Here is a 12,738-nt window from a genome sequence, read left to right on the forward strand (position 1 = left end):
TACTCAAATTTCAATGTTTTATTACTCACTGTAGAAAAGTATGTTATATTTGAAAATGGTTAAACCATCTGCCCATTACCCCACTGAACAATATTAGTGTTACAATGTAACATTTATGCTATCTTCTTTGTATGACCACCCATTCCTAAGATAGTTTTTTTGGTATAATAACAAGTTATCTAAGGGATGTTGTAGGACGGTAGCCGGGGGGGGGGGGGGGGGGGGGGTCAGAAAATTAAGTACCACTATGAGGTAGGATTAGCTATCAAAAGAAAATGGTGCGCTTTATGGGTAAACGATGCCCCCCCCCCCCCCCACTCGAAATCCTGGCTATGGCCTGCTCTGTGTGAACAAGTCTTCTTTTTTATCAAATTGTTTCATCGCTAGCTTGGCCATCATTATTTTATTTGCCATCCTATCTTAAATTGTAGCACTAGCCATGGATAGATGATATGCAGAAATAATCCTGCCATTGTAGACTCTGATATGCTCATCCATCCTTGCTAATACTTAGAAGATGTCCCTAATGTATAGTAAAGCAGAACGACAAAGATGCAAAAGACAGCATCATGAATGAATCATTGTGTATGATACTGCTAGACCAACTTTATCTCCATATCTATGTTTTCAATCCACACTGAACACTGCATTATGTGACTGTCCAGTGAATTCTCCACACGATTTTTGGCAGAGTCGAATTCCAGTTTTTGGTGTATTGTCTCCGCACGATGACATGTAGATAAATCCTTATCGTGTATCAAATTGCAATCTCCCGTGTATGTAATATACAAAAATCTATATCGCCTTGTTTAAGAATGAGAAAATATGGACTCTCTGTCTTTGGATAATTAGTGAACTTGGCATAACAGGCGTCGCACACTTAATGGAGAAAATTTTAATGCGAAAATATAGATTTTATGATTGATCTGAATTTCCATTAAAGTAAAGTAGCATTCTCGTGAAGCTTAGCGTCCAGTAAGGCTTTGGGATCATTTGTGAGCGTGGCGTAACAGGCATCGCAAACTTGGTGAGGACGACGGGTGGACGAGTTGCTGAACGTCTTGGAGCGACATCCTTCACAGAAGATCTTCCCGCAATGGTGGCAGTGATACTGAAGGCACAAGAGATACAGGAAAGTGAAGTCTCTTTTAAGGGCAAACAGAAGTATCCGACATACAGAAAACTAGCCATATTTAAGCAAAATTTGCGTGGCTTAGCGCAGAAAACAGCCTAAGTACGCACTTTAACCTGTACAAACTAGGTCATCATTCAGAACTCTTTTCGTGTAAAAAAACAACAACACGGTAATATGTATTATGACTAAATTGCCTAACATTTTCTCGATTTGAACAATCTAATCCCTCCGCATGCCTTTGCCCAAGCAGCTAAAGAAAAGAATCGAGGCCGCTAGGGGATCCCGTGGACGCATTTGACCTTTTTTTTTCACCGCAGGAAGCCTGCGAAGCTATTCCGATTAAATTCCCTTTTGCTAAGGTTTAAAAACGCCTGCGGAGGGGGCTAGTTCCCCTGTTTTCCCCTCTTTCTTGTGATTTGTCCGAAATAGAACATTATCTCGTACTTTATCTTTGTTTGTGTTTAGCGGTTTTTGGCAGTTTCGGCATTCACGTGCATCATCTTTATGCTCCCACCGAACTTCATTTTCTGATTCCTGCATTTCGGCGAGCTGCATCTGTTAACCGAGTAAGCGCAAACACTTACTGAATTGATTTGGGCAACGATTTGGCAGTTTATAGTATATTCGGGGGGCCAGTGGTGTTTGAGGATCTCCCCAAAGGCAGCCATTGCTGGTGTTATTTACGAGGCCGAAGAAAGAAAGCGCTGAGTCTTAGCGCATGGGGAGCTCAGGTGAATTTTGAAATATGTACCTGCAGGGTTTGAGCTTAGGTGGATATTGGTTTGAGCTCGGGTGAATATTGCGATATTTACCTGCAGGGTTTGAGAAAGCTTGACAAAGTCCCTCTGTACTGTCTCACTCTCGTTTAGCTGAGAATTCAGGGACTGGACTTGATTTTTTAATCTATTTACTTCTTCTTCGAGTTTAACCTGCGAAAAGAATGATTTTTTTTTAGTTAATCGGCATTTATGATCTATTTGTCATAATCTTTCACACCAACTTTCTTGTCATTATTTTTATCACAATAATTACCACTCAATGACCCTCATCGCCACCAAACATCACTGCCAACATCATAATCACCATCATCACTACCACGATCATTATCGACCATCATCTATATCATCATTTTAATTATCCTCATCATAACCATCACAACCACCACCAATTTTCATCACTATCAACATAGCCTGATTTATCAGAGGGCACCCGGTCGTTTGTTTCACGATCACGTGCGGTCTCATAAATCAGACTACCATCATCGTGATAACGTTCGTCATCGTTTGGCATAATCAACTTTATTACAATCAGAAATCTGCATCAGTACAGCAGTTATCGTTTGGCATAATCAACTTTATTACCATCAGAAATCTTCATCAGTACAGCAGTTATCGTCATCATCATTATCGTGATTAAAATATTATCATCACAATCATGATATAACCCGGATAACTTGCACACTACCTTCTCTTCGCTTGCTTCGTCTAACTGCCCACGAAGAGCTATAATCACTTGCTTCGATTTCGCTTCAATATTTCGTAGAAACTGTTCTGATTTCTGTGTTTTTGCTTCAGCCTATGAATAAAAAAGTTGCACCGTTAGACGAGTTTTAAAATCCTTAACACAAATTGTTTATCATTGACTTATTTTCAAAAATGTTTCTATTTCTAAAGTGTTCATGTACCATTTTACCTGTGCATGTTCTTTCTGTTCCGATTCTAACCTCTCTGACATCGTGGCTACAACAGGAAAATACAATATTTAGCTAACATTTCTCGCTGATCTAGTACTTTCAGTATATACTGATGTGCAATGAGCACTAAACAAACGAAATAAATTAAGTAAAAAAAAGTAGTCCACGTTCACCAGTTGTCCGGTTGTGTTTGACGTGTACAGACTATTTGTTCTAGAGTGAAACGCGCAAATAGCATTCGTTCAAGTGTACAAGCCTGTGCTTAATGTAGAGATACCATTTTCTTTCGAGTGATGCATTTGTTCACGTGTTAATCACGTGCAAGAACCACCAGTCTACGTGCACATACCTAGCTCAGCTCTGACAGAGTCCAGCTCGGCCTGTAGCATTTCCTCCATACTCTCTTACTACAAACCACCAGTCTACGTGCACATACCTAGCTCAGCTCTGACACAAGTCCAGCTCGGCCTGTAGCATTTCCTCCATACTCTCTTACTACAAACCACCAGTCTACGTGCACATACCTAGCTCAGCTCTGACACAAGTCCAGCTCGGCCTGTAGCTTTCCCTCCATACTCTCTTACTACAAACCACCAGTCTACGTGCACATACCTAGCTCAGCTCTGACACAAGTCCAGCTCGGCCTGTAGCTTTCCCTCCATACTCTCTTACTACAAACCACCAGTCTACGTGCACATACCTAGCTCAGCTCTGACACAAGTCCAGCTCGGCCTGTAGCATTTCCTCCATACTCTCTTACTACAAACCACCAGTCTACGTGCACATACCTAGCTCAGCTCTGACACAAGTCCAGCTCGGCCTGTAGCTTTCCCTCCATACTCTCTTACTACAAACCACCAGTCTACGTGCACATACCTAGCTCAGCTCTGACACAAGTCCAGCTCGGCCTGTAGCTTTCCCTCCATACTATCTTACTACAAACCACCAGTCTACGTGCACATACCTAGCTCAGCTCTGACGGAGTCCAGCTCGGCCTGTAGCATTTCCTCCATACTCTCCTTATTCATCTGCTCGGCGACCGCACGATCCTTGAGGAATGCAATCTACAAGGTAAGTAATGTCATTACCGCTTTTATATAAAGCATGTTTGTACAAAGAAATTGAGAAATATGAGTCACAAAACTATGTAAAACTGGCTGTTTACTTCATCCAAAAATACCAGATAAAGGAAACACTTTTACGTAAAATGGATAATATGTTTACAGAAGATCTTAAATGGTTTAGTCGATCTACGCGTACATCCTGTACCGGCACCTAAAAATTATATTGCCATCTGCTCGACGTGGAACTTTCAAGCCCCAATATTTCATTTATTTGAATGACCACAAATCATACAATAAACCCTAAATAATTATTTTGTTTATCTTTGGACTGTTTTCGAGATTTCTAAAACAACACTTAACTCGTCAACGGTGTAAGCACCACGTCTTTGTATTCCTAAGCCCCTTTTACAGCATGTACAGCACATGTATCGCACTCATGGGTTTAGCACAACGTACCTCGCTCTTGAGTTTTTCTTCAGTCCCCTCGGCTGCGGCTCGTATCTGTAGAAGCTGTTCCTTCATTTCCGTTACGCGTGCATCTGAGTCCATCTAACATAAACAAATCACTTTACAGATATGCCCTGGGCCAGTCACGCTACAAAGCGAAATATGTTCTGAGCCATTATTTTGAGCTCCATTAAATTACGCCACAGAGAAAGATATGCCCGTTGCTATTTTTTTTAACTCCATCAAAACTGCTTGCAAACACTTCCAACAATAATGGCGCCAACATTGTTGACGTTTTGGCAACATTGTTGACAAAACGTTAAGCTAGGGTTAACGTTATGATGTTGTTATTTCAATGTTCAAACAGTCCAACAAGAGCCGCTAGACGTTTAAGCTAGAATTAAAATTATCCGCGAGAAAAGCACAATATAAGTTGGCCCATCAAGGATGTTGGTTATGTTTGCACAGGGCTTTACTCCTATTGGCCCTTTATTATATAACACAAACCTGCGTCATCTGCTGTAATGCGGAGTCCTGCAATGTGTTGTACTCGGACCGCAAGCGCTCAAGCTGTAAAGCCAATGAGAGATATGTAATTACGAGCCGAGGTGGAGGCCAATTTTTACCTATTCTGAGATAACATACCTCTGACGTTAATTCATCTCTCGAAGCGACAAGTTCGGCCTAAAACAAAAGTCTCAAGTTAGTTAAGCCTTTATCAACCAGACCATTCTCACAATTATTTCTAATATGTCCACCACCACAAGCGCGTAAGAAGATTATAGCAGTGGTAGCATTCAGGTTGTTTGCATTACTACGCGAACAACCCATACAAAGTCTTGAAGTGCAAACTATAAATATTCTTTCACTCAATATTTTCGACTCACATGCGTGTTCTAAAAGCCATGATTGCTTACAGCGTCGTCGATATTAATTATAATTAAATTACAATTTAATTAATGAAGAGTGGTTGAAGGGTATGTATAAAACGACTGGTATTCTCTGTGAGCAGAAAATGGAGAAACAATGCGCCCGGTGGGTAAAATCTCGATTATGAAGTTTTAAAAAATAATATGGCGGGTGTGACCAACAATTTAATTGTCGGAAGAGTATTTGTAGTTTGAACGCGAACTTGGGCTAAGAAATAACGTGACCTTGCTGGGTGGCAAATTGAAACCAAAATAATCACAGAAATTTCTTTTGCCCGTCACACCAGAGAAAAAAAATTTCTATGAAACTCAACCCTTTCTGCAAAAAAAAATTCTGGCTTTTTTCGTAAGCGCTGAATAAATTGCTTTTTGTTGTTGTTATTTTGCTGCTAAAAGCCTGAGCGCGTGCTAGTTTGCCACCCAAACAGTCACGTGATCTCTTAAGCGCAAGTCCCCTATCCCAGCCAGAAGATGACACCAATAGGTCACTGTGCCTGGTACTCACTATTGTCTTCGTTGCCTCGTCCTTTGCTGCGTCGTGTTTTTGTTGCACGCTGCTCATAAGTTTCTCTAGCTTGGCGAGAGTGGAGGCCTGGTCGTTAATCTGCGCTTGCGCATCAGCTCCAGCATTTGCCACACTCTCCTCTAAACGGCTGCGCAGTCTTTGCTCCTCGAATAGAGCTTTCTGTGACGAATAATTCATAAGTCGTTTGGATGCGTGAAGTTTTGGCACGAGAAGCATATCACGTCCAAAGTAATTCATTTATGAACACCACAAGGCATAATCACCGTAGAATGTACGCCTAGGCAATGCAAGCTCTACCTCCTCCAGGTAACCACTTAGCAAACCATAGCTACTTCCCTGAGAGGAACTAGATTAGCGATTTTAGGTTGTCACTACTGACAAATAAAATATTTATACCAAACCCGAATAGATATGGAAAACCCGTAAGGGTACGAGAAACGTACTATCTGATTGACATATCCTTCACGAACCAACCAACTAGAAAAAGAAACAAGTGCACACCAGAGCACGACGAAATTCTTCTAGTTATCCAGTTCGTGCCAATCCAAGACTGTGATTCGCGCTGCTTATTGGCTAACTTTCTTATAACTTGGATTGGTGTTCCCGGTTAAACGTGTCCTACTGTATGGCGCGAGTGTTACCTTTGATTGGTGGCCACGGTAAAACGTGTCCTACTGTATGGCGCAAGTATTACCTTTGATTGGTGGCCACGGTAAAACGTGTCTTACTGTATGGCTCAAGTGTTACCTTTGATTGGTGGCCACGGTTAAACGTGTCCTACTGTATGGCGCGAGTGTTACCTTTGATTGGTGGCCATGGTTAAACGTGTCCTACTGTATGGCGCGAGTGTTACCTTTGATTGGTGGCCACGGTTAAACGTGTCCTACTGTATGGCGCAAGTGTTACCTTTGATTGGTGGACACGGTTAAACGTGTCCTACTGTATGGCGCGAGTGTTACCTTTGATTGGTGGCCACGGTTAAACGTGTTCTACTGTATGGATCAAGTGTTACCTTTGATTGGTGGCCACGGTTAAACGTGTCCTACTGTATGGCGCAAGTGTTACCTTTGATTGGTGGCCACGGTTAAACGTGTCCCACTGTATGGCTCAAGTGTTACCTTTGACTGGTGGCCACGGTTAAACATGTCCTACTGTATGGCTCGAGTGTTACCTTTGATTGGTGGCCACGGTTAAACATGTTATACTGTATGGCTCAAGTGTTACCTTTTCCTGATCGAGCGCCTTCTGTAGGTTGGCGGCAAGGTTCTTGAACTTCTGTCTCTCGGATTGAACTGCCTGCAGCTGATGCTCGTAGTTCTGGCACATTACGCATGCGCGGCTAATCTCTCCCTCGTGCGACAGCTTAACCTGTTTTATAACCAGTCAAACAGGTTATATAATAAATTTTCCAAGGTTCCTTGCTAGCAATAGCTTTTCCTTAGTAGTAGTATTACAGGTAGGTTTAGGTGACCATTTCCGTCCGAATTTTTGCCGTCGCATCGGCTGAATTGGCCGTCGCAACTGATACGACGGCCGTCGGAACTGAATAGCCGTCGGAACTAAATGACCGTTGGAACTGAATGGCCGTCGGAATTGAATGGTCATTGGAATTGAATACCATCCGCAAATTAACCCAAATTTTACCGTTAGATATAGTGATAACTCGTACCGTGTCGTTTTGCGTTTAACTTAAAAAATAATATTCTCAAAGACACCTCGAAGACAAAGTCTCCTTTTTTACGAAGACACATTTATTTTTGTTGTTTATTATCCTAGCCACCAAGTCCACGGTGAATAGAAAGGGGAAAGACACTTCAAGCGCTCTGTTTTCTTCTTCTAGATAATGTAAAGTCGTTTGTTGACTTAGTAAAACATTATAAGATTAATGCGTCTTTTGTTTACGGTCTTGTCATCCCAATACTCGATCTTGTAATGCTAATGCGTGGTTTTGGGTCGCGAGGTCACGCAAAGAGCGTAAGAAAAATCGTAAGGTTAACAGGTCTCTTAGATGGTACGTTCACCGGCGGAATTGCCGTCGCAATATACAACTTCACTAAACGACGGCCGTTGGAATAGAATGCCGGTAAAGAATACCAATGTAAAACTGGAACAAATAAAGAAAGAAAAAAAAGAAAGAAATAATACCGGGTCGAGAATAAATAAAACGCACCATTGCTGATCGAGAGTGACAGAGCCGACAGTATGCCGAGCTATTGGGGTACTTTTCTTGATTTAGTTTTTAAGTGTTATTATTTTTACGGAGCCTAGGCGTTCTTATCTTTGTATAGCTTTACCCGCGTGGGACTAATTATCACTTGTCATTACTTTTAAATATCTGTTGTCCTATTAAAGCACTGTTGACATTTTCGTCTGTAAGGTCAAGATTTGTGGAGGCGACGTACCCTAATTGATGGGTGAGAAAGAGTCTTTGATCACATATTACGAGTCTTGTACTAGAAAAGGCAGGATTTGAGAGAAGGAGGACCACCAAAAGGGAGAAGGATGTATGGAAATCATACGGGGTCGATTTCAAGACGTTGCATTGTTTATAGCAAACACTTTTTATTTTATGTTAAAAAGAATTAAAAAAAATAACAATTGATTTTGGGAGCGTTTAAGTAAAAAAGGTTTTTAGCTGACCACAAGATAACCAGTAGATCACATACACACAAAGAAAACAAGCATGTTTGCATTATTGGATTTTCACTGTAATGCCGTTTATCCTAAAATGTCCGAGTTTTAGTGACATTTGAATACGCAATAATGACTTTTCTAATTCCATTTGTAAGACTTTGTTTTACTTTGCTTTTCCTAAGAAACGCCTTTGTGGTTTTTTTCCCAGCAGTTTATCTACGATTATAAAATGGTTTATCCCAAATCGGAACGTCTTCCTGTCGAGGAATCGGCTGCTTCCGGAACATCTTTGATAGCAGGAATTTCCTCTTACTAATAGCGGCCTCGGTAGCTTCACTCCAGTCAAATCCGTCGTTGTCCATTAGGTTCTTTCGTGTATCCATGATTTTCTTGTAAGTAGGGTCCTTCCGTAAAGTACGCATCCATTTTAGATGTTCAAAAAGTACTTGTCTTAGCTCTTTTCGATAGAAGGGAACAAGGTCATTTGTTGCGTGGGCTTCAGCTACCTCTGTAGCGTTTCCTTGCGAAACAGCTAGTTCGACTAGCTAACCATCTTGCAGATGTACATCTCTTAGATAGTGCTACAAGAAGCCAAACTTCAACCTCGAATCAGATTTGTTGAACATCGAGCAGATGCTACAAAATATATGATCTCTGATAAGGTACGAGCACATAACCGTTACCGCAGGTTCTCCCGCCCTAACAGATTCAAATCATTTTGAATTCGAATTGTATTATAACAAGCTATAACAAGACTAGAAGGACGAACCATTCCTCATTCTACTCTGGACGCCATAGCGTAAAGGCCACGCTAGTATGGGATCTATTGGGCATTACTCAGGTGACGAATCCAACGTCTCGACAGGAACATTTGAAGATTATTCGGATAGTGAATCTACCCATTTCGATCATACTACAAATGAAGAGTCCTCTTCAGACGAAAATATAGATGATACTGTCCCAAATTTCTGGGATCGTCTCCAAGCTGAATCAGTGGATCGCTTCCATGACCATTGGAAAGAACTTGTTGCAAAATATGAGCAGCAAGGAAACGCTACAGAGGTAGCTGAAGCCCACGCAACAAATGACCTTGTTCCCTTCTATCGAAAAGAGCTAAGACAAGTACTTTTTGAACATCTAAAATGGATGCGTACTTTACGGAAGGACCCTACTTACAAGAAAATCATGGATACACGAAAGAACCTAATGGACAACGACGGATTTGACTGGAGTGAAGCTACCAAGGCCGCTATTAGTAAGAGGAAATTCCTGCTATCAAAGATGTTCCGGAAGCAGCCGATTCCTCAACAGGGAGACGTTCCGATTTGGGATAAACCATTTTATAATCGTAGATAAACTGCTGGGAAAGAAACTGGAAAAGAAACCACAAAGGCGTTTCTTAGGAAAAGCAAAGTAAAACAAAGTCTTACAAATGGAATTAGAAAAGTCATTATTGCGTATTCAAATGTCACTAAAACTCGGCCATTTTAGGATAAACGGCATTACAGTGAAAATCCAATAATGCAAACATGCTTGTTTTCTTTGTGTGTATGTGATCTACTGGTTATCTTGTGGTCAGCTAAAAACCTTTTATACTTAAACGCTCCCAAAATCAATCGTTATTTTTTTTATTCTTTTTAACATAAAATAAAAAGTGTTTGCTATAAACAATGCAACGTCTTGAGATCGACCCCGTATGATTTCCATACATCCTTCTCCCTTTTGGTGGTCCTCATTCTCTCAAATCCTGCCTTTTCTAGTACAAGACTCGTAATATGTGATCAAAGACTCTTTCTCACCCATCAATTAGGGTACGTTGCCTCCACAAATCTTGACCTTACAGACGAAAATGTCAACAGTGCTTTAATAGGACAACAGATATTTAAAAGTAATGACAAGTAATAATTAGTCCCACGCGGGTGAAGCTATACAAAGATAAGAACGCCTAGGCTCCGTAAAAATAATAGCACTTAAAAACTAAATCAAGAAAAGTACCCTAATAGCTCGGCATACTGTCGGCTCTGTCACTCTCGATCAGCAATGGTGCGTTTTATTTACTCTCGACCCGGTATTATTTCTTTCTTTTTTTTTCTTTTTTTTATTTGTTCCAGTTTTACATTGGTATTCTTTACGGGCATTCTATTCCAACGGCCGTCGTTTAGTGAAGTTGTATATTGCGACGGCAATTCCGCCGGTGAACGTACCATCTAAGAGACCTGTTAACCTTACGATTTTTCTTACGCTCTTTGCGTGACCTCGCGATCCAAAACCACGCCATTAGCATAACAAGATTGAGTATTGGGATGACAAGACCGTAAACAAAAGACGTATTAATCTTATAATGTTTTACTAAGTCAACAAACGACTTTACATTATCTAGAAGAAGAAAACAGAGCGCTTGAAGTGTCTTTCCCCTTTCTATTAACCGTGGACTTGGTGGCTAGGATAATAAACAACAAAAACACAAAATGTGTCTTCGTAAAAAAAGGAGACTTTGTCTTCGAGGTGTCTTTGAGAATATTATTTTTAAGTTAAACGCAAAACGACACGCTACGAGTTATCCCTATATCTAACGGTAAAATTTGGGTTAATTTGCGGATGGTATTCAATTCCAATGACCATTCAATTCCGACGGCCATTCAGTTCCAACGGTCATTTAGTTCCGACGGCTATTCAGTTCCGACGGCCGTCGTATCAGTTGCGACGGCCAATTCAGCCTGTGCGACGGCTATTCAGTTCCGACGGCCGTCGTATCAGTTGCGACGGCCAATTCAGCCGGTGCGACGGCTATTCAGTTTCGACGGCTATTCTATTCCGACGGCCGTCGTATCAGTTGCGACGGCCAATTCAGCCGGTGCGACGGCTATTTAGTTCCGACGGCTATTCTATTCCGACGGTCGTCGTATCAGTTGCGACGGCCAATTCAGCCGATGCGACGGCAAAAATTCGGACGGAAATGGTCACCTAAACCTACCTGTAATACTACTCTTAGTAAATCAAATCTTTAAATAATAAGAAAAGATCGGCATCAAAAATAGATAAACGTATTTTCTCACAATTAAAGAGGGTCCGGAAGATTGTATTTTTTTTTTACAAATGCGTTCATACTTTGAGTTACCTCCTCTTGAAAGGTCTGCCAGTCTATCCTGCCGCCCTTGGTTGGCGTCTTCGGCTTTGTCGCGAGGTCAAGGAGAGGACTGTCACGAATGGCCTTATCGTCGGCGATACTGGCGGGTGTCGGGCTCCCTGTGGTGAGGATATGGTCTGCGGACTTGGCTCTGGAGACGTCCACATTGCTTGCTATGAGTTGTGGGTAAAACAAAGGGATCAATATTTATAATTAGAACATAATTCGCCCCACATCTCGCGATGATGGAGTCAAGATATCTATGTCATATGACTTCCATGCACCACGGTTTACATACATTCTCATACTTTCTGGGAAACTCTCTTTTCCTGAAAAACCCACTTTTCCTTGAAACCCTCTCTCCCTGGCAACCCCTCTCTCCCTGGCAACCCCTCTCTCCCTGGCAACCCCTCTCTCCCTGGCAACCCCTCTCTCCCTGGTAACCCCTCTCTCCCTGGTAACCCCTCTTTTCCTTGAAACCCCGCTCTCCCTGGAAACCACGGTTTTTATACCAAATAATCCGAGCAGAAGCAACCCTACCCTAAAGAATCTGACAACCTTTTGGTTCGATTCTCTTGGTCATCCATTTGATGCATTGAAAGAATAACAGTTTCGATTATATGCAGGGCCCACGGGGAGCGTTTAATTTTGTGCGCTAGTAAGTTGCGCAGCGGCATCTGTTAAACTATCCCCTTTAAAAGCTAACTAGAAAAGTAAAGAAGTTTACGACTAGTAGTGCACAAGAAAAACGGACTAATTCAACCGCTAACATACAACAGGAAAACGGACTAATACAACTTCTTATATAGCGAGTACAGTTAGGTAGATTTACATAGTGCAGAAGTCAACGCTATTTAAGCTGCGAAAAGCATTATTAAACATAAACGCAATTTAACGCATTTCTTTTGAAAAACATAATCTAGGATTTCGCGATTTTGTGACGAGAAAATACCATTTTTTTAGCGGCCGAAGCGAGAAGTCCGCTCCTCCCTGCACCTATCTCTAGCTTCGAGTCTGTAGTGGCGACTTTGAGAACAATTCTACACACCCAAAATGAAGTGCTTCTCGGGCAACTTGTTGTTGGCGAGAAACAAGCTCCTCTGAATGTATCCGAGCAACAGCTCCGTCATGGCTAGCTAGAGAAAATCGGGTGCATCCCCTATCCTACCCACTAGTCTTCTTT

The 12,738-nt window shown here is 41.6% G+C and overlaps 1 protein-coding gene across 3 annotated transcripts in view; it reads right to left on the reverse strand.

Moving 5' to 3' along the window:
* Positions 1 to 12,738, reverse strand: part of LOC5516616 (rab GTPase-binding effector protein 1) — a 19,645-nt gene continuing 6,907 nt past the window's right edge. For 2 of the 3 annotated variants that reach the window (XM_048726726.1, XM_048726725.1), the window contains 12 exons: positions 11,547 to 11,728; positions 7,019 to 7,162; positions 5,774 to 5,953; positions 4,985 to 5,023; positions 4,847 to 4,909; positions 4,349 to 4,441; positions 3,793 to 3,892; positions 2,828 to 2,874; positions 2,600 to 2,710; positions 1,948 to 2,064; positions 1,580 to 1,690; positions 1 to 1,111 (listed from right to left, as the gene is read on the reverse strand). In XM_048726726.1, coding sequence (XP_048582683.1) covers positions 938 to 1,111; positions 1,580 to 1,690; positions 1,948 to 2,064; positions 2,600 to 2,710; positions 2,828 to 2,874; positions 3,793 to 3,892; positions 4,349 to 4,441; positions 4,847 to 4,909; positions 4,985 to 5,023; positions 5,774 to 5,953; positions 7,019 to 7,162; positions 11,547 to 11,728 — 1,361 coding nt within the window. In that variant the 3' untranslated portion in view covers positions 1 to 937. The remainder of the gene's footprint in view (positions 1,112 to 1,579; positions 1,691 to 1,947; positions 2,065 to 2,599; positions 2,711 to 2,827; positions 2,875 to 3,792; positions 3,893 to 4,348; positions 4,442 to 4,846; positions 4,910 to 4,984; positions 5,024 to 5,773; positions 5,954 to 7,018; positions 7,163 to 11,546; positions 11,729 to 12,738) is intronic. The other variant, XM_048726727.1, reaches the window with a different exon arrangement.

The sequence above is a fragment of the Nematostella vectensis genome, chromosome 4, assembly GCF_932526225.1.
Source record: "Nematostella vectensis chromosome 4, jaNemVect1.1, whole genome shotgun sequence".
Classification (NCBI taxonomy): domain Eukaryota; kingdom Metazoa; phylum Cnidaria; class Anthozoa; order Actiniaria; family Edwardsiidae; genus Nematostella; species Nematostella vectensis.